Source organism: Saccopteryx leptura, chromosome 6 (genome assembly GCF_036850995.1).
Source record: "Saccopteryx leptura isolate mSacLep1 chromosome 6, mSacLep1_pri_phased_curated, whole genome shotgun sequence".
Lineage (NCBI taxonomy): Eukaryota > Metazoa > Chordata > Mammalia > Chiroptera > Emballonuridae > Saccopteryx > Saccopteryx leptura.
The window spans coordinates 51,351,056-51,373,482 of NC_089508.1; the positions used below are offsets into that span (position 1 = coordinate 51,351,056).

Genomic DNA, 22,427 nt, shown 5'->3' on the forward strand with positions numbered 1-22,427 from the left:
TGATGATGATTTAAAATATGCAAGGGAAAATTATATGACAGCAAGGCCTGAGCCCTACAAATCAAAAGCACTAGTTTTCCCCGAAGCTGGTGAACCGAACAATCCTTCAGGATTCTGTTGGGAGACTCAGTTTTGAGCGTCCGTCCACCATGACGGCTAATCAATAAGCTGAGGCACACATACTGAATTTCCTCTTAGATCCTCTTTTATGAAGATTCAAAAGAACATGATTTAATAAACATTTGCTTTTCTCTCCACAGTGTAGGTGAACTGAGTCTGAAGATATTTTCTTACAAATTCAGCGCATTCAGGCATTACGAAAAAATCAGAGAAAAAGTACTTGACCAAATAAAGGTAATAAAAGCAAGAATTCAACTTATTATCTTATTTAAGGAGTCCTTTGAACTTTGTAAAAAGTCCTTCCTTATCTAATCAATGTTGTGAGAAATGATTCTTGAAGCACTCTGAGTACCCAGACTCTGTAATACTGCAATTTGCACTGATCCAGATGTGCTTCTAATATAAATCATAAGCATTTTCTTATAGATCAAGGGTCACAATATAGAAACCTTAGCACAGAGTTCTAGTGGGGCTATAGGTAACCCACTAAGATAAAGTCCATTCTAAATATAGCCATAAAAAGTAAAGACATTACATGGTTTTAAATACAACCCTTTATCCTCCCTAAGATCGTATCACATCCCATCGTTCAACATGTGATATGACTATATTGAAAAAAGTGTTTTTTTCTTTATAAACAAACATACAGAACTTATACATCCAAATGAGTAGGGCTGTACTCTTTAAAGTAATCACCATTGGAAGTTATAAGTGCATTTCAACCAGGCTACCAGCACACAGAATTTCTCTGAACTCTCTTTTAGAACATAGATTCTTCCAGTTTGTGTGCATAAGGATCACCCAGGGAATGTGTTAATAATGCAGATTCCTAAAGATACGAATTAACGTGGATGGAGTCTGGGAATGGTATTTTTAAGAAGCACTCTAGGTTAACTTTTATATATTAGTGATCCATGAGAAATAGCACTTCAGAACAGCTGGTTCACAAGCCATGCAATAATATCAAAATAATGACTTTAAACTCTGTACACTCACGGATATGTAACACACTGGAGATTTCTTCCAGATAGAACATATTACTACATGCATACACAGAAACATCTATTTACAAAAAACAACATACCTCCATGAAAGAGATTCCTAAGCTCCAGACATCAGAGTGGATTCCATACTGCTCCCCTGAAATTCTTTCAGGCTGTAAGAAAACAGAAGGGAGCTTGTGAGCTGACGGGAGCTACTCCAGGAATCACATGCACTCAATGAGCTCAGCTGAGGCAGGGAGCCAGTAACATCTGCGTGGCACTTTATGAAAAACAAAGCAATTTTATATGTGTATGTGTGGATATTACGTAGATAAGATACTGCTCACAAAAATTAGGGGATATTTCAAGATGAATATAAAGCGGTAAAATACCCCCTAATTTTTGTGAGCAGTTGTATATAGACATTATTTAGAGTACATATAATTACACTTTCACTGAATCCTCACAAAGCCCCTGTGAGGAAAACTTTATTTATAGGCGAAGAAAATGCAGATTAAGATTAGTGACACCATTTAGGCAAAGCCTTAAGCTGGGAAATAGGAACTGAGACTTGAACCCAGGTCCTCTCCCTCCAAATCTAGGAGTCTTAGTTGTGGAGTAACAAACTACACTTTATTGCTACATCTATCGTAATAAATTATATGTTATCACTTATTTTCATTTTGAGAGATGGATCTGGATCACTAGAAATTCTTTCAAACTTTGGGAATTTGAAAGATTAAGATGAGCACAAAGATCATCCAAATTTTCTTTGCCCAGGTTCCCTGTTCAACATTTTATTCCATGTATCAGGGTTTCTGTTAATACGAATGAAGGAAAGTTTGAAAGATCCATTTGGGACTTTAGAGCCTTCATTCCAGATATGTAGCAAACACCTGGTCTAGAAAGCCAGTACACGCACAGTCTCTACTTCAACCGAATGAGTTCATACTAAAGTGCTGCCTGCCTGGTCTCTCTGTCCTTCCAGGACTTGGTGTTCAGTAGGATACTTCATAGAGGTCTTCTGAATGAACACAGGAACAAATGAGTAAGTCTCATAGAGGTGGAATGCTTGCTTAAGGCTACAGAGCTAAGCAGGGCAGGGCTGGGATCATAACCCACTTCTCTTGGCCCCCAGGATGGCATTATGTTCTTTGTACCATCCCTGGAGTCTCTGGCAGCCACCATAGTCATCAACCTTCAGGAGTTTTCTGTGCAAGTGCTTTAAGAGTAAATAGGGTCAGCGTCAGCCTGGTTCTCTGAAGATGGAGAAGGGGCATCCGCCACTCAGGAGCAGGAGACCCGCCAGTGGGGTGGAAGATATGGGCCAGATGCTCTCAGGCGAGCAGGTACAGTCCTACACCTTGGGGAGCTGGCTTAGCAGGGACCCAGAACTTTGTAAGCGCCTTCCCTCTCCCACCTACCAGGCTACCTTAGTGCCCTCACTGCCTTCTCCTGGGACCACTTTCCATAAAATTACATAAAGCCCTGCCCTGAGGTAGCAAGATGGATTGTCTTATTTCCTTTCGTTTATTTATTTCTTTAATTTGTAAAGCCCCTTTCCTACCAAGAATAATTCTTCCCAAGGGTCAAGTTATCATGTGACCATTTCTCCCAGCTGCTAATAGACATGGTCATTCCAATCCCCTAATACTTTTTCTTTTATGTCCTAATCCCCCACATCATCATTTCTCAAGGTTCTTGTTCATATGTGAATAAACCCATTATCCAATTCTTGCTAGTTCAATAGGTACTAGGATATATTCATATGAAACTGGCCAGCTAGTTACAGGAGTAACATCATCATCTTCATCATCACCATCATCAATAGCATTGTGCACTTATTGAAGAATTTCCATGTGCAAGGTATTGCTTCAACTGCTTTTCATGCATCTCCTATTTCAGATTGACAAATATCCATATCAGGTTGGTGCTATTATCATCCTCATTTAACAGATGAGGAAAATGGGGCACAGTGAGTGGTTTAGTTTGCAGCCATTATATAAGAATAGCGATAGCTAACATTTAATAACCACCTAGAATGGCCAAATACTGATCTAGACACTTCGCATACTCTATATTTTATAAGTCTTGCAAAGTTCGATATACTGCCCTTATTTTACAGATGTAAAAACAAGGCTTAGTAAGATTAAGTGACTTGCTAAAATCTAGAGCTATGGATTAGCCTTAAGTGTCTTGTTCAAGAACGCAGCCAGGATTCCAACCTTGTTATGTCTGACTACAACACAAGGGTTCTTTCCACTGTGTGAAACCCCCAGAATTAGGAGTCAGAAAAGCCACACACTAGTCTGGATCTAGTTGGTATTTCTCAAAATGCACTCTTTGGACTAGCCATCACAGAACTGCCTGGGGTGCTTATTATAAATGAACTTCCTGAATCCGAATCTCTGGGGTGGCTCAGGGATCTTCATTTTAAAAAATAATTTATCTGGGTGATTCTTTGGTACTCTCAGCTCCAGTCACTAAATATTTTCATGTTCCCCGCAGAGGCAATGACCTACCTTCTCCTTTTCTGCTTAGTGAATGCTTCTCTTATTGGTTCTACACAAGGGCCACCTTTTTTGGTGAAAACGTCCTCTACTCTTCAGGAAGAATTACAAATTCCTGCCTCTGTACCTCACTAATAAGTTGTTCATAACTTCAATATTAATTCGCTGTGTTGTAACCATCCATTTGCTAGTATGTTTTGCTTAAGAGGCAATTTAGAAGTGTCTTATTCATCTCCTATTCATACTAGTATCATGCCTGGCACATAGCTGGTGCACAATCAGTGTGTGCTGACTGAGAGCATGTGCACTGCATGTCTGGTTTGACACGTGAACTATTACGTTCCCTGGAGGGTTCTACCAACTTTCCACATACTGCCATTCATGTCCATCAAGAACTTCCTGCAAACACAAAAGTCATAACATCCTCTAGAACTGTTAAAGAAATAACCAAATGTTACTTTCCTCCCTGTCTCATCTTCCTTTCTTTTCCTTCCTTCATCCCACTGGCTGACAGTTATCAATAATATAGTAGTACTGCATGCAGAGTGTGGACAAAACAAAAGTGGAACCTGCATACAAAATATTTTGACAGGACCAACAACAATATTAAATATATTAGTAATATTTGCCCACGGAACTACCAAGTAAATGCAAACTGTTATATAAAAATAGACCATAGAAAAATTAAATTAAAAAAGAAAAAATAGAAAAAGTGAGAATGATCACAGATATCAGGTGGCAAATAAGAGAACTCCTTAATGACAAGACTCTGACAACCTCTCACTGAGAGATTTTTTTTTAACAAGAGAGACAGAGACACAGAGAGAGATAGACAGAAAGGGAGAGAGATGAGAAGCATCAATTCTTCATTGAGGCTCCTTACTTGTTCATTGACTGCTTTCCCATGTGCCTTGATGGGGGGGAGCCTTCAGTAGAGAGAGTGACTCCTTGCTCAAATCAGTGACCTTGGACTCAAGCCAGTGACCTTGGGCTTCAAGACAGTGACCTTTGGGCTCAAGCCAGTGACCATGGGGTCACGTCAATGATTCCACACTCAAGTTGGCAACCTCGGGGTCTCGAACCTGGGTCCTCAGCATCCCAGGCCACCGCTCTATCCACTGTGCCACTGTCTGGTCTGGCAAGACATTCTTCTTACAATAAGCTAACAAAACAAGATTATTGTTGTGATGTAATCCTTAAGTATGAATGCTTAGTAAAATCAGCTCTTCAGGTTGATCCTAAATAATTCATACAGTGGATAGGGAGATAAAACCCAATACATTCTGGATTTATAAAGCCAGGATTTGATGACCCGAGGCTGGAAAATTCAAAGCTGTTCTCACAATTGAAGCCAAGGTGGCCTGCTCTGTCCTTTCCCCTTGAAAGCAAAACAAGCCCAACACCATGCTACTGATAAAAGATCTGCGATGGATACCCTGCAGTTAAAAAGCTAAAGTTGGGTTCCTTCCTGACACGACAGCTGTCACCACTGTGGAAAGGTAAGTCATAGGAAGAACATAACTCTCATCTGTAGGATCTCTGTACTGAAGTTTAAGTGCAGGAGCAAAAAAAACCCCGGTCTGTTCTTGCTAATAACAGCAAGGAGAGGTGATGAGATAAATAGCTGAGATTACAGAGGATCTTAAAGAGCAGCAGCTCCAAGCTGGCATGCATACTCCACTTCTTCCAGCTACCCTGTGACTTGGCATTTACCCATGACCCATATTTAGTTAACTCATTCCAGAATTGTCTCTATTTACAACACAGTGCTCTACAGTTTACTTGCCAAGGGCAGGGAGGTACCAAGGTACATCCCTTATGTCTTCTGATGCAGGAATTTCTATTCCCTTAGGTTCTTCACAAAATTAAGAAAGCACAGGGGGTCCTTGGCTCATAACACAGTTCCGTTCCTGTGACCGTGACATAACTGGAATTTTGGTGTAAATTGAAACACACTGTAGTCTAATACAAATGGAACATTTGCCCTTATAACAGTCCAAAATGGGATGCCAACTCCCTCACTCATATGTCACATTACTACGTATTCCGCTGCATGCAACCAAACTAGTTCGCCCACGTAGTCCCCAAGTACGACGCTAATAGCGTAAACCGAAATACTCACATCTCAATTTTTTCAAGTTTTTATGGGAGTGACGATCATAAACTCGAAACAGTGTATGTCGAGACTGTCATAACCTGAGGACCCCCGGTCTGCACAATTACTTTAGGTTAGTATGTAATTAAAATGTGTATCAAATTATGGGGATATTTTTTAAGTCGACAAGATTCCTTTGTGCATAGCAGGGTACACCGTTAAACAAGGGTTCTGAAGTCAGACTGCTTTAACTCAATCTGTCTTTCAGTCCACTAAGTCTCTCCTCTTCTATGTCCAATGTGCTACTAAACAGTGAGTTTTAAATTTTAATCTAGTAGTTTTGTTTGGGACTTTCTCAAATCTATTCTGTCACTTTTGTGATCTGAAGTATGTGTGCAGCTATTTCCGCTACCTGCTGTTTCTTCATGTTGCCTTGTTCCCTTGTGTGCCTGGTTTTCTTTGACTAATTGCCAGTGTCTGCTCTTGAAAAAAAAATATTGGCTTGAGCATGGCCAACTTAGTTGGATCATGTGATGTGTACAGGTTTTATTCCAGTAAAGATAATTTCCAAGGATAGGAATAGCCTGGTACAAAGAAATGTTCAGGAGATTAAAAATGTCATTTAGATTCACTTTCTGATCTTAAGGTTAACAAGTATTTGGGTAAGATTTTTTTTTTCAAAACTTCAGTTATTCATAAAAATATCAAACTATTATATGTGATTTTAAAACTACAATAAAAACACTATAGTGACTGAACTGTGGGTTGAATATTCAGGGACTTCTATCTTTAAAATAAAGTAACATTTTTAGTGATTAGAACTGATGAGAAATGCTTTCATATAAGCCCCCAAAGCCTTCATAAATCCCTTTTATAATTCTTCTAAATGAAATCCTTTCAAAATGTAGTTGCAAGTCTTTCTTACTTTGGATTAAAATGTGTGTAGAACCTAATCATCTGCCTCTAAAATGTAATGTGTCCCTGAACATGCCACTTCACTCTCTGGGTCTCAGTCTCCTCATCAGTCAATGACAACATTGGATCACATGACCTTCCAAATCTCCTACATGGTCCATTGCTTAATATGCCATAAGTTATTTTTTTAATGTCTTAGGATCTTAGAAGAGCCTCCCTTTTTCCTAATTATCATTTTCTTATACCTTACATTTCAGCTTATGAGAACAAAATAAGATTATTTCCACATGCAGGACTATTTATTTTCTTTTCAATATGTGAGCTGCCTAGCTAACTGTATCTGAATAATTTGGGGGTCTTCTATACCCTAAAACAAAAGTAAGATACTTAATATGAAAAATATGAAAAAAGTGACCTGCTTATAATTAGTGAATAAGTAATTTTTGAAATACAGTTGTTTGGTTTTTTTGAGAGAGTGAGAGAGAGAGGGGTAGGGAAGGGAATGAGATGCATCAACTTCTAGTTGCATCACTTTAGTTGTTCACTGATTACTTCTCACATGTTCCTTGACCAGGAAGCTCAAGCTGCGCTAGTGACACCTTTTTAAGCCAGCAAACTTGGGATCATGTTGGTAATCCGTGCTCAAGCTTATGACCTTGGGGTTTTGAACCTGGGACCTCAGCATCCCAGGTAGATACTCTATCCACTGCACCACCACTGATCAGGCTGAAATACAGTTTTTATGAATTTATTCATTTAGCACTCTGTGAGGGACTGGATACAGAGAATGAGCAGAATAAATCTTCCCCCTGTGAAGTTCATAATCTAGATCTGGAGCAATATAAAAATAATTTAGATATATAGCAAGAGGCACAGCAGTAAAGAGCTTAGTTTCTGGATTCTGATTACTTAGGTGTGAATCCTGACTTCGCCACTTAATAGCTGTATGAAGTTGGGTAAGTCACTTAATTTCTCTATCCCTTGGTTTCTTCCTCTGTAAAATAAGACTATTACCTACCTCACAGGGTGTTGGTGAGGATTAAAAGAGTTAATATATGCAAGAGTTTATAAGAGTAACTAGCATAGTGTTGTTAGCTATAATCATTGTTCTTATTATCACTGTATAGAAGTATGTATGGATATAAAGTAAGGGCAATGGGTGTAAAATGAGGGCATTGCATCAGATGATCTCTAATTGCATAGTCCCACAATTTATTATTTATCCTCTAACCCAGTGGTCCCCAACCTTTTTTGGGCCATGGACAGGTTTAATGTCAGAAAATATTTTCACGGACTGGCCTTTAGGGTGGGACGGATAAATGTATCACGTGACCAAGACAAGCGTCAAGAGTGAGTCTTAGATGAATATAACAGAGAGAATCTGGTCATTTTTTAAAAATAAAACATTGTTCAGACTTAAATATATATAAAACAGAAATAATGTAAGTTCTTTATTCTTTCTCTGCAGACCGGTACTGGTCCACGGCCCGGGGGTTGGGACCACTGCTCTAACCTACCTCCACCCCACCCATGTCACATAACCTTCTACTTCTGAGTCGTTGCTCATCTTTTCACAGTGATCTCTTTCTTATCCATGTCCTTTTCACATACTGAATGAAATCATCATGTTCCTATATTGCAGGGGTCGGGAACCTTTTTGGCTGAGAGAGCCATGAACGCCACATATTTTAAAATGTAATTCTGTGAGAGCCATACAATGACCGGTGTATGTTATCCAATAAAACTTTGGTGTTGTCCCAGAGGACAGCTGTGATTGGCTCCAGCCACCTGCAACCATGAACATGAGTGGTAGGAAATGAATGGATTGTAATACATGAGAATGTTTTATATTTTTAATGTTATTATTTTTTATTTTTATTGAATCCTGAGAGAGAAAGGTGGTAAGGTTGAGACAGAAACATCGATCTGTTTCTGTATGTGCCCCAGCTAAGGACTGAACTCGCCACCTGTGCATTGCAAGACAATGCTCCCGCCAAGTGAGCCATCAAGCCAGGACTTATTTTTTATTAAAGATTTGTCTGCGAGCCAGATGCAGCCATCAAAAGAGCCACATCTGGCTGGCGAGCCATAGGTTCCCGACCCCTGATATATTGTATGCCTTCTTATTCTCTAAACTCATGTTTGGTACAGCTTAAGTTCTCCTTATGTCACACAGAAGTGGCGATATAGAAGACCATGCTCCTATTTTCCCTATGTCTTATGTAGATTACAGAGTGGCTCCACTGTACCTAATGGCGCAGAAGGTGCTTCATAAATATACTGGTTGATTAGCTGAAGGTACCAGTTTCAGATTCAGCTTTCACTGGCATAGATCAGAGGTTGGCAAAGTCTTTCTGTAAAGGGCCAGATACTAAATATTTGTCACTTTGTGGGCCATATGGTCTCTGCTGCAATGGTCACAACTATTCCACTCTGTCGAAAGTACGGACGCTGCCACAGACAGTATGCAAACAAGTGGTATGACCATGTTCCAACACAACTTTCTTTTTTTAATTTTTAATTTTGAAATACTTACTGATTCAAAGAAAAAATATATATATATAATATGCAGGAAGGTTCTGTGCACCCTTCACCTTGTCCCCCCCAATAGTAATATGTACTATAATACAGTATCATGGCGAGGAAATTGACACTAGTACAATTTACGGAGTTTATTCAGATTTCACTGGTTTTACATGTACTCATTTGTATGCTTGTTTTTACATTACTGTGTAATTTTAAAACTTTCTTTACAATTAGAGGTAGTAAGCCGAATTTGGCCTGAGAGCTTTCAAGTGTAGTTCACTGACACTTGGAAGAGAGCCTCATGTAGAATGCCAAGTTACAAAACAGACCAGCTGCAATGAGAATGAACCATGGTTTTAAAAAAGCTCAACCCTTCTCCCTCATGAGACTGTCAGCAGATAGAAGGCAGTAACCTTCTAGCTGATAAACAGCAGTAACAGAATACATGTTATTTCTCTCTGCTCCTACTCTCAGCCTCTGACCTCACAGCAGTCAGGGACGCATGTGGCCCACGAGAGCCTGCTGAGTGGTGCAAGCTCACTATCAGGCTGCCGCTCCTCGCCTCCTCGGAATCCTAAGCTTTTTACAGCTTGAACTAAAAAGTTGATGACTAGAATTCACTCACCCAAGAAGCAAAGCAATTTTAGCTTTGCCAATCTGAGCTAACGTTTCATAGTTTTAATCCTCACATTTCAATTAACAGATGGACGCATCACATTCATCCATAAACAAAAAGGAAAAAAAGTAATTTCTTTAATGTACACCTGGGAAAGACAACTGCGATTTGGGTCTGTACATTCAAACACAGAGCAATGTAATTATTAGAGCAATTTAAAACTACTAAGAACATGATGGGTGGTTGAGAAGTTGTTTCATTTATAGTTGTTTTTTTTTTTTTAAATCACAGTGTTATATCTTCTTTCAAAGACTAAAACTGTGGTATCTGGCAGGGTTTTGTTAATTATAAAGGTGGCTCACCAGTGTCAGCTAACCTGGTAGAGCTAGGAGGGTGCTTATATTTTATGAAAATACATTTGATGACTTCAGAGGTTAATGCATATTTTTCAACATACCTAGAACAATGAGAAAGAATAAATTTTCTTTAAAACAATATAATACAAAATCAACTATTCTAGTATCCCAATTCAAATAAATTGTCAGTACTGTTCTGAGCATAAGATCCAGGGTTCCATTCATATTAAGATCTTCTTTTTATCAGATAATATATGAGGCCCTGGCCATTTGGCTCAGTGGTAGAGCGTTGACCCAGCATGTTCGATTCCTGGTTAGGGCACACAGGAGAAGTGACTATCTCCTTTTCTACCTGTCCCCTCCCCTTCCCACTCTCTTTCTTCCTCTCCCACAGCCATGGCTCAGTTGGCCTGGGGGCACTGAGGATGGTTCCATGGCTTCGCCTCAGGTGCTAAAATAGCTTGGTTGCCAAGCAATGGAGCAGCAGCCCAGCCAGGCAGAGCATCGCCTGGTAGGGGGCTTGCCGGGTGGATCCCAGTTGGGGCGCATGCAGGAGTCTGTCTCTGCCTCCCCGCCTCTTACTTAATAAATAAAAAAAAAAAAAGAAAGAGAAATAAAAATAAAAGATAATATATGAACACAGATTATTGAGAATAAAATCAAGGGTGCCATCCATACTAACACTGTTTAAGTTTATGCTGTAAAGACTATTAGAAATGGAATGGACTATCTGAATAAATCTAAAACTATCAATAAAAATACTAACCTTAAGATGTTAAAACTTTGCTCCAAAAATAATACTAGATAAACTTCCTGTTTTTCCTGCTTAATCCCCTCCCCCAACTTCCAACTCTTGAAGTGGCTGTGGAAACCAATAAATTAAAGCATTTTTATGGGCACAAATAATTTCTCTTCTTGAAAGGTAGAAAAAAGAAAAAGGTCAATGCTAAGTCCATGCTGGTCCTTAAAACAGTTTTATGCTTCTATATTTTATTCTTGGTTTATTTCAGTGGAACTAAATAAGTTATAATAGGCATGAACCCAACAACTAAACAGAATATTGACGTACAAGTTCTAAAGACAACTGCCTGCTATAATCCTTATATTTGGTGATCCATAAGTAAGAGTTAGTCACATCAATAATTTAATTTTGATCTGGTGACAAAGCATGTTTATATTCCTGGAAAAAATAACCAATTTTATTGACTGACAATTTAGTATAGCTGAGGTTAGTTAAATAAGCAATGTGCCAAAGTAGCCAATATGCTATAAGGTGCAATTTTTCTGTTGGATTAAACTTCAAAACTCAGCGTTTTCGCACTTGACCCAATCAGTTAAGCCAACAAAGTCAGATAAGTTGGTTGCTCCTGTATAAATCCTGATGTCTTTTATAAAGGTTTAAAAATCAAATCATGACTGAATTGACTTTGTAATTTATGATCAGTTAGGGTAAAGCTGTGGAATTAATTCAAGAATTATACATTACCAAGTATATAAAGATGTTGGTTTTAAACGTTATTTTTGCATAAGTTTACTTACTGCCATATAAGCATTTGTTCCAACATACGTCTTGGCTATAGAATTCACCAGCTATGAGACAAAACAGTCTGTTAGAACAATATAAAGATAATGTGGAAAGAAAATGGGCAATTATTCCTCATTTAACCTACAATCAACATTTCTATAAATCAACTAAAAATTATGGAAAAGGGAACAAATTTATTTACAAAGGCATTAAAAATGCTTAAATCTCTTTTCTTTTGAGTGTAATTTCCACTTTAAACAAGCACACCATTACAGTTTATAGCAGATAACCTTAAACAATTCACTTAAACAGGATGCTTATCGCTTTAGCACCCCAAACCAGCCTGATATAAAAAGTCAATTTGAAGTAGAATTTGAACACACTCATTTTTTAGTCAAATGGTTCAAGATGTGAATGAAGCCCTGTACATTTACTAGAACGAAACGAACACTAAATACGCTGGAGGGATAACAGACTTTGACAACTCATAATACAATGATGACCTTCGCTTTGGTCTACGTGTTTGCCTGGGAGTAAAGGTGGCTGCAATTCAAATCAACATCACAGCACGCTCATGGGTCACTATCACTGGAGTTCCCAGGGGAGGGCCAAAATGGAAATTAATTAAAATTTGTGCTGCACATTGTAATGGCCCTCCACCATTGTTGCTCCCAATATTAATTTTTACTGTGGGCCAGTTGGGCTCCCCAGGCACAGCTCCCTCTCTGCCCTCCCTTTTGTCTGGCCAAACTGCTTTCATATCAAAACTGCATATCAATGAAGTTTGCTATTTGTAAGTAGTAATTACAATATCAGCAGTTTTTACTGTCATTAAACAATGAACAATCATATTGTGATGAAGGAAACTCGCCCGGAGATTAAAAATGAACACCACACTCCCAGCCGAGCAGGAGACACGGAGTTCTGTTTGCCTGGCAGCTAAGGTGATTTTTCCATCCGGAGAGTAGACTGAAAAGAAAACGGGGATGTTGCAGAGATGAGAGCAGATGGGGAGGAAAAAGAGACCTACCTGAGTGCTAACTCCAAAGTCACACAGCTTGACCTGTCCTCTTGTGTTTACTAGCATATTGGAGGGCTTCACATCTAAAACGGGATGAGAAAAGTCCATATAACTAATTCCACATCTACAGTGCTTGTTCTAAAATGAGCACACAACGCATACCGTACGTACTATATTGCAGAAATGACATCATCTGTTCAACCTGGAATTCTAATCACAGGTTTCATGCAAAAGCATTTTATCTGGAGGCAAATAAATGTAAGGTCCTAACTCCTCTACTTCTAATCATTTTTGGTTTCTGTAGAAGCAAGGGCTTATGTCAAGCGAAAGTTAAAAAAAATCTTGGCTTCCAACAACAGTAAATACACCTATCACCCTATCCCCAGACTTTTAGTAAAAGTAGGTAGAAAAGAAAATGTAATCTTGAAAAGAATTTGCCCAAAAAGGCTTATTTTGTTCTCAGTATGAAACTACTACTCCCATTTAATAAACAGTAAGGCCAAAGGAAAACAGCAAAGAAGAAATTCATTTGTATGTTGCTGGTAACAGGTTACAGCTGAACACAACAATGAAAAAATAAAGGCAGTATTGCTTCTTCCCGGTCTTATGTGACAAACGCTACTTCAGATGATCCTCAGAAATTGATCTGAAAGATGTGTATGTGTGCGCCTGTGTGCACTTCTCAGTCTTTGTTTCCTTTTCCTTCTCTTCCCTTACATCATTTTTGACTGCTGTTATAGTTAACAAAAGGATTGTCATAGCTTTTGCCAAGGCAGTCAGTTGCTAAATAATGACACAAAGGGTTTCTGTGAAGCATCATCAGTGACAACAATGAGCCTTTTCAGGAATTCAGGGAGCCCACAAAAATCACCCAAGCAGGACAAGAGCACGCTGCTTCTGACGGTGCAGAACAGCACCTGCTCGGAGTTTCATCTTCAATGGCAGAAATAGTCAGAAACAGACAACTTGTTATATTTAATCTCAATCACTCCTAAGTGGAACATGGGACTCATAATTTTTAAAAATCTGTAACTGAGTTAATCTCCTCCCCTCTAATCCTGCAAAAGGGTACCCCGACCCCGACCCCGACCAATGGTCCCGCGGAGAGTTGGTAATTAATTCAAACGTTAAGTTCAAGCTCTGCTACTAACACTTATTGAACCCTACCTACTATGTGACAGGCAATATGCTACCTACTTTCCTATACATTAACTATTCAGTGCTGCCTGACTGACACTAAAATGTAAACTCCATGAAGGCAGGAACTTGTCTTTTTTATTGACTACTATATTCCCAGTCCCTAGAAGAGTGCCAGGCATAGAATGAATGCTTAATAAGTATTTGTTGAACGGAGGAGAAAATAACTGAATGGAAACCATAAACACACAGTATGTTTTCATGTTGATTCTGTGACAGTGATCAGAGGGTAACTTTGGAACATGTTTCTGGAACATGTCCTTCAGATAACACACACTGTAGACTTCCTTTAGGGGGGGATATGTCTCTTTGAATACAAGTTGGTATGCCTCTGCAGGTGCCAGTTCTTTTACCAAATGTCTTTCTGCCTTCAGTTTCCCCAATTTCAATTTAAATGTTACACCACCACATTAAATATAGCCCTTACACTGCATCATTTCTCTCCTTGAGGAGGAAATGAAAGATCCTGACACCCTTCGCCCCACCAAAATGTGAACTTCTTTTTTTTTTTATACTTTTAATAATTTCGTTGGCATGCTACAGAACATCACACATTTACATAGGCTACAGAGTTAAAATATGATGTATATTGTGGCTTTGAAATTATTGACATTGTCTGCTATAATATGGAGCAAAATACTAGCTCTAGATAAAATAACTTATTCTCCAACCCCTTTTGACAAGTGTTAGAAGTTGAATATCTATTTTTTGATCTTGTAACACCCTGGAAAATTTGAGTAATTGGGGGATGTGAACTTCTTAAGAATAGGGTTGTACTTCTAAATGTACCCAGTCTTTAGCACAAAACATATAAATCATAGACAGACACAGTAGACACTCAGTTTGCTAAACTGAGGGAAATGTTAGACTCTACATAGCCTGGTCTTTTTTTCCAAACCTAATTCTCATTATAGGCTCTCAACTTTGAATATTTGCTTTTCAACAATCTGCTCTTTTATATATCGTCATCCTTAAACCACTCTTAAGCCACCACATCAGATAGAGACAGTTAATGAACAAATATTTTAACCGAAGGGGCTGCCTAGAAATCATGAGGTATGCTAAAATGAACAAATCTTTAGCTTTAATCAGACACATATTTGACTTAAGTGGATCAATAGAGAAAGAATAAAACTACGAGGTTGTTAGAATATACTGTAAAAGGCAAAGCGTGAGAACTTGACTGGGTTTCTCGGCTCCCTGACCTCTTGTTTAACCTACCCATGTGACTTCTGCACACTCACCTCTCAGCCTAGTTCTCAGGAATACTTTATGTATGAAAGCAGTAGTCACCCAGTTATCCTCAAACCAACCTTTGTATTCCGACTACACGGTTAATCATAGTCTCAAAAAAACAATCTCAAACAACTAAAAAAAGCCCACCGCTAAGCCTGTGTTCATTCTGCTTGTTCTTCTCCACCCCTTCACCTCTCACCCCAGGTTTAGAAACCCTTCCTCAGTATTCTCTGACTGAATCTTGCCCATTCCTCAACTCAGGTACCTTGCCTCCCTGTTGCCCTAAGTACTCAGGCCATCAAAATCACTGCTTCCTTTGAACTGCTAAAACATTTACTATTTACAGTCTGTACCATTTGATTGAAACAGCATTTTTTATTTTACTAGTAGTTACTTACCATATTTACTGTTACTAGTATCACCGCTGCAAGTAGTAAGTTCACAGGGTAGGAATATGCTTTATACATCTTTGTATATATCCCTGCCAAGCACAGTATCTTGCTCACTAGTTGATGGGTTTTTAAACAATATATTAAATTTGCTATATTAAGTATCCCTCTTCCTACCAACATCTTGAGACATCATTTGAACACAAAAGAGCCCTTGAAACAGAACCAACCGATGGGTTCATACAAGGAGAAAAGACCCGAGTTTTAGTTCTTTTGGTACCCTGCCACAAACTTGACATGCAATGTTTGTTTCTACCTCCGTAGGGAGATAGTGACCACTGTGTCAATCTTAAACGCCTATGAGGATGAAATGAGATAATGAATTAAAACTGCTTTTTAAACTTTCAAACACTCTATAATTTTAAAGTATTATTTTCCATTGGTGATCAACCAAGTTACAAAAGTGGTATATTTCAGTATATTTAGAAAGTTGTCTCTATTGCTACTGTAGCAAATTTAAGCTGTTGAGTAAAACACCAGCTGACTGAAAATAATTTCCAAAGCCCAGTAAGCAGAACTTAGAACTATAAAACCAACTTAACGTTTATGAGGAGGCATTTTTGGCAGACCACACGCACTCATGCCTGTACAAGGCTACTGAACCTGTCCCCCTAATTTATGTTCGCTCTGCTATTATCTATGTTGAACACAGCAGCTAGTGATCCTTTTAAAATAAATCAGATCATGCCATTTCTCTGCCGAAAACCTCCAAGTGCTTCCCAACTCAATGCAAAATGCAAAGTCCTCATGATCATGTCTACGGCCTTCTCTGAGCTGGGCCTCACTGCCTGTGCGCTCCTCCTTACTCCTCTCCTGCCCATTCATTTCGCCTCATCTCCTCTGCCAGGTGCACTCCTGCTTTCCAATTCCATATCCCTGGAATACTCCACTCCCATACATACGCATAGTTTGCTTCTTTTAGATTTCTGCTCAAAGGTTATCTTTTCTTTTCTTTTTCTTTTTTTGGAGAGCGCGAACGCAGTCCCCCACTACCACAAATTATGCAGTCGAGTTTCCCACATTTGGGGAAATCGCAAGGGTCAGCACATCCGGAGTGCAATGGATAAGCCTCGCCCTGAGAAAACCACCTTGGTGATGATGGTATGTCCCCTGCCAGATAAGTATCAAAGGTTACCTTTTTTTAAGAGAAGGTTTCCCTAGCCACCCAGCATGAAGAGCAGACCTTACCGCCCCAGACACCCCTTTTCCTCTCTGTCCTGTTTAACATTAAGCACCATCAACACACTATATCTGAATAACTAAATCTGTTCCTCACAATCCCTGCCTTTTGAAGGGAAGCTCCATGAATGTAAGACTTGATTTATTTCGTTCACTACTCTATCTGGAATGGTGCCTGGTACAGACAAGACATGACATTTGTTGAGCAAATAGTGAATGAATGATATAACCCCACTAAATAGATGGGTGAACACGCTTCTCTGGAAGCATGAATCTGGCCTGAGAAGGAGCTGCCTCTTTTCCATACTTGATGACATATACTTCAGAATGAATACATTTCACTAATAATGAATATATTTCCAAATGACATTTTTCATTCTGAGAAGAATCCATGTGTGTGCTGTGGAGAAAAACATGAGTAAGGCCCTGACCTTCAGGAGAGTGCAGAACATGGACCTATTGGTATATTCTTTGACCAAAATACTGCACATGAGATTCCAGATAATAATACTGCTTTTGTATACTCTAAATGGGGTCTTCTTCCTGAACTACTGGCACACTTCCTATATAAAGACAATGAGAGTTATGTAACTAAATAGCTCCCAAGCCTGCTGTGCATTAAAAAAAAAAAGAAAAGAAAACTTTTTGGGTTCCACCTTATATCTATCTACTTAACCAGAAACCAGTCACATACAGCCTGGTCTTCAGGCCAGCATTTAGAAAAACCAGTATAACCTGCTATATTTCCTTTTGATATATTCTGAACATTCAGAATACCTGAGGAAATTTTTCTTCTCTTGTTTGCCTTTACTTTAAAAAATCAATTGTATCCGTTCTAAAAAATAATTTTATTGCAATAATTCGGAATGTACAGTTTGACAACCACACCACAATCAAGACATGAAACATTTCTATCACCCCAGAAAGTTCACTGTGCCCCCTTATAGTCAACTCCACTCTGACTTTTGGCGGCCACTGATTGGTCTCTGTTTTTTATAGGTCAGTTTTGCCTTTTCTCCATACATTAAAAACTCCATAATAGGTTGGTATAATTTTTGCTTTAAAAAGTTTAGATTAGTGTTTACATGATATATATCTTTGTCAATATTCAAAGCGGGAGTCTTGCATCTGCTTTACAGAGTTGGGTCTCGCTTTTTTTTATGTGGTCTGACAATTTATGCTTTTAATTGGAGTATATAGATCCTTTACATTAAATGTAATAATTGATGTGGTTAAGTTCAATTCTACCACCTTACTATTTGAAAAAAACTCTATTCTTTGTTCCTTTCTTTTTCTCTTGCCTTGTTTTGGGTTAGTTGGGCTATTTGGGGGGGGGGCATTTCACTGATCTTTACTATTGGTTTTTAAGCCAGAGGTTTGCAGACTTTTTCTGTAAAGAACAGTATTTCAGTCTTTAAGGGCAATATTGTTGTAACTACTCAATTTTGTCACAGTAATGCAAAAGCAACCATGGGAAATATGTAAATAAATAGGCATGGCTGTGTTCCAATAAAGTTTGTTTATAAAAACAGGCAATGAAACAAATTTAGTCTGTGTGCTAAAGTTTGCCAGCCTGTTTGAAACTTCTTTTTTTTTTTGAATGGTTGTTCTAGGATTTATACAGTATGTTTCTTTAAGTTCTCAAAGTCTACTTTCAAATAATTTTAGAATATTTCATCTACAATTTAAGAAACTTACAATAGAGTATTTCCATTTTCTTTCTCTCATTCTTTGTACAGTGTTATATATTTTACCTCTATAGGTGTTACAAGCTCCCCACTATATTGTCTTTATTTCTGCTTTAATAAGAAAAAAGTCTTTTATCTGTCTACATGTTTACTACTTTTGCTGCTATTTATTCCACTGTGTACATCGATCTAGTATCATTTTCCTTCTGCCCTGCAAACTTCCTTTAACAATTTTTATAATGCTGGTCTACTGGCAATAAATTCTTTTCACTTTGTTTGCCTGAAAAAGCTTTTATTTAGCTGGTATTTCTGAAATATGTATCACTAACCATAGAATTCTGGGTTTCCGTCCCCACCCCCTAACGTTTGAAAGATATCTTTCCATTATCTTCTGGCATTACATAGCTTTCACACTGTTTCCTGTAATTCTTATTTTTGTTCCTTTTATTTTGTTTTCTTTGAATGTTTTAAAGATTTTAAAAATCAACCATTTTCAAAATTTTTGTTTTTATATGCTTTGGTATAGTTTTGTGTTTATCCTGGTTAGGGTTTGTTGAGCTTCTTAGATTTACAGGTTTCAACAACTAGGAGACATTTTTTCATCAAACTATTTTTTGGTCCCTTTTCTCAGTCCTTTATTTCTTAGATTCTAGTTACATATAGATCCTAGACTTCTTGATACTGTCTCAAAAGATACTGTCTCTAAGACTATGCTAAATTATTTCAGTCTTCTTTGTAGTAATTTTGGATAATTTCTATAACTCTAACATCAAGGTCACTAATGGTTTCTTCTGTAGAATCTAATCTGTTTATTTCATTAAGTGAAAATTTTATTTCGTATACATTACTTTTTACTTTTTTTTTTTTTTGTATTTTTCTGAAGCTGAAAACGGGGAGAGACAGTCAGACAGACTTCCGCATGCGCCCGACCGGGATCCACCCTACACGCCCACCAGGGGCGAAGCTCTGCCCACCAGGGGGCGATGCTCTGCCCCTCCGGGGCGTCGCTCTGCCGCAACCAGAGCCCCTCTAGCGCCTGGGGCAGAGGCCAAGGAGCCATCCCCAGCGCCCGGGCCATCTTTGCTCCAATGGAGCCTTTGCTGCGGGAGGGGAAGAGAGAGACAGAGAGGAAGGGGGGGTGGAGAAGCAAATGGGCGCTTCTCCTATGTGCCCTGGCCGGGAATCGAACCCGAGACTTCTGCACGCCAGGCCGACGCTCTACCACTGAGCCAACCGGCCAGGGCCTACTTTTTACTTTTAAATGTTCCACTAGCTTCTTTTCTTTGTCTTCCATTACTCTCTGTGTAATGCTCATGTTTTCCTTGAAATCCTTGAGTATACTTATATTTATAGTAACTGTGCTTAAGTCCTTCTTTGCTAAGTCCATTATCTCAGCAGGGGGGAGGTTTTTATTTCTGTTGACTGATTTTCTCCTGGCTATAATCTTTCATCCATTATCAGAAGAAGAATTCTCTCCTCACATAGTAATTTTTATTTGAATGCCATATATTATAAATCTTAAGTTGGGTGCTAGATATTGTTATCATCCTTTAAAGAGTGTTGGACTTGATACTGGTAGGTAGTCAACTTACTTGTAGATAGCCAGATCATTTTGAGTCTTATTGTATTATACAGACAGCCTATAAGTAACCCCCTACTTTAGGGCTAGCTTAGCTCCACTATTAAAGCACGCCCCTTCTACAGGCTCTCTTGAATACTCCAACAAGGTTTCTCTACTATGGTTGGTTGGAGTTTCAAAAATTCCCAACCTGTGTAAGCTTTGTAAATTGTTTAGCTCAGGGGTAATTAACCTTTTTATACCTACCGCCCACTTTTGTATCTGTTAGTAGTAAAATTTTCTAACTGCCCACTGGTTCCACAGTAATGCTGATTTATAAAGTAGGGAGGTAACTTTACTTTATAAAATTTATAAAAGCAGAGTTACAGCAAGTTAAAGCACATAATAATAATTACTTACCAAGTACTTTATGTTGGATTTTCTCTAAGTTTGGCAGAATAAGTCTTTATAAAACAACTTACTATAGTTAAATCTATCTTTTTATTTATACTTTGGTTGCTCTGCTACTGCCCACCATGAAAGCTGGAACACCCACTAGTGGGCGGTAGGGACCAGGTTGACTACCACTGGTGTAGCTCATAGCTGCCCCCAATTTTCTTTCCCCGATAATAGTTCATTGTCTAGCTTTGTAAGATTTCATCCTATGAATCCATAGGTTGATATCCAGTCAAAAAATCAAGGAGGTTTTTATACAATTTCTTGAGCTCTTTTTCTGCATAGATCCTGCCTCTTGTAGGACTCGGCCCTATAAATTCCAGCCATTTTGGCCTTCTTCGTCTCTAAGTCCTGTCTCTTCATTTTAGTAAGACCTTTGGGGTCGCCCTGGCCGGTTGGCTCAGTGGTAGAGCGTCGGCCTGGCGTGCAGAAGTCCCGGGTTCGATTCCCGGCCAGGGCACACAGGAGAGGCACCCATCTGCCTTTCCACCCCTCCCCCTCTCCTTCCTCTCTGTCTCTCTCTTCCCCTCCCGCAGCGAGGCTCCATTGGAGCAAAGATGGCCTTGGCGCTGGGGATGGCTCCTTGGCCTCTGCCCCAGGCGCTAGAGTGACTCTGGTCGCGACAGAGCGACGCCCCGGAGGGGCAGAGCATCGCCCCCTGGTGGGCAGAGCATCGCCCCCTGGTGGGCGTGCCGGGTGGATCCCGGTCGGGCGCATGTGGGAGTCTGTCTGACTGTCTCTCCCCGTTTCCAGCTTCAGAAAAATACAAAAAAAAAAAAAAAAAAAAAAAAGACCTTTGTGGTCTGTATGAGTTCCCTCTCCCTATACTGCAGTCTAGAAGTTGACTCCAGGCAGAGAGCCTGGATGATGATAAGGCTCACCTCATCACTTTCCCTCTCCCAGGATTTATAGTCCTGTACTGCTTGTTATCTGATGTCTGAAAACAGGTATTCCATACATTTTGTCCAGTTTCTTAGTTATTTTTGGTGGAGTGCAAGTCCCATAGCAGCGATTCCTTCCTAGGCAGAAGTGGAAATATCTCTTTATCTTAATAATCTTGTTTTTTATCTTTTGTTCATTTTTTTAACGTGATATTGTAAAATGCCTCAAATTCTTTTTCAAAATAGACAGGATATAAATAATATTAAGACTTTATATAGTTAGGCTAGACCTGAATTCATGTGGCAGCATATTAAGCAAATGAAATGTCTATTTTTTTTTTCTTAAGTGAGAAGTGGACAGGCAGGGAGACAGACTCCCACATGTGTCCCATCCAGGATACACCAAGTAAGTCCCCTACTGGACGATGCTCTGCCCATCTCAGGCTGTTGTTCCACTGCTCAGTGACCTATTTTAGTGCCTGAGGTGAGGCCAAGGGGCCATCCTTAGTGCCCAGGGCCAACTTGCTCCAACAAAGCCATGGCTGTAGGAGGGAAGAGAGAAACAGAGAGAGAAAAGAGGAAGGGGGAGGGGTAGAGAAGCTGATGGTCACTTCTCCTGTGTGTCTGAACTGGAATCGAACCTGGGACATCCATACATTAGGCGGACGCTCTACCACTAAGAACTGGCCAGGCATGAAATGTCGTTCAATATTGGAATGAGGATAGTGCCTGTGATTTAAGTTTCACTTTATCTGAATAAAATATTATACCTGAGGCCCTGGGCGACTGGCTCAGTGGAGGAGCGCTGACTCAGCATATGGATATCCCGGGTTCAATTCCAGTCAGGGTACACAGGAGAAGCAACTATCTGCTCCTCCGCCCCTCCCCCTTCTATATCTCTATCTCTCTCTTCCCCTTCTGCAGCCGTAACTTGATTGGTTCGAGCACATCAGTCCTAGGAGCTGAGGATGGTTCATTGAGCCTCCACCTCAGGCACTAAAATAATTGCTTGGTCAGAACACCAGACCCAGACAGGGTCGCCTGGTGGAGCCTGGTCAGGGTGCATGAGGAAGTCTGTCTATCTCCCCTCCTCTCACTTGGAAACTAACTAACTAA

The 22,427-nt window shown here is 39.4% G+C and overlaps 1 protein-coding gene and 1 non-coding gene across 8 annotated transcripts in view; both read right to left on the minus strand.

Annotated features, from left to right (window-relative positions):
- MAP2K5 (mitogen-activated protein kinase kinase 5) overlaps positions 1 to 22,427 on the minus strand; it is a 280,465-nt gene that overhangs the window by 107,179 nt on the left and 150,859 nt on the right. For all 7 annotated transcript variants that reach the window (XR_010746200.1, XR_010746199.1, XM_066342718.1 and 4 more), the window contains exons 14-16: positions 12,677 to 12,750; positions 11,661 to 11,711; positions 1,205 to 1,276 (exon numbers count right to left, since the gene is read on the minus strand). Coding sequence is in view for 5 of the 7 variants with exons in the window: in XM_066342718.1 (XP_066198815.1) it covers positions 1,205 to 1,276; positions 11,661 to 11,711; positions 12,677 to 12,750 (197 nt within the window). In the remaining 2 variants the exon portion in view is untranslated. The remainder of the gene's footprint in view (positions 1 to 1,204; positions 1,277 to 11,660; positions 11,712 to 12,676; positions 12,751 to 22,427) is intronic.
- LOC136377676 (U1 spliceosomal RNA) lies at positions 16,513 to 16,674 on the minus strand. The gene has a single exon (XR_010746353.1). It is a non-coding gene; the product is annotated as a U1 spliceosomal RNA (small nuclear RNA).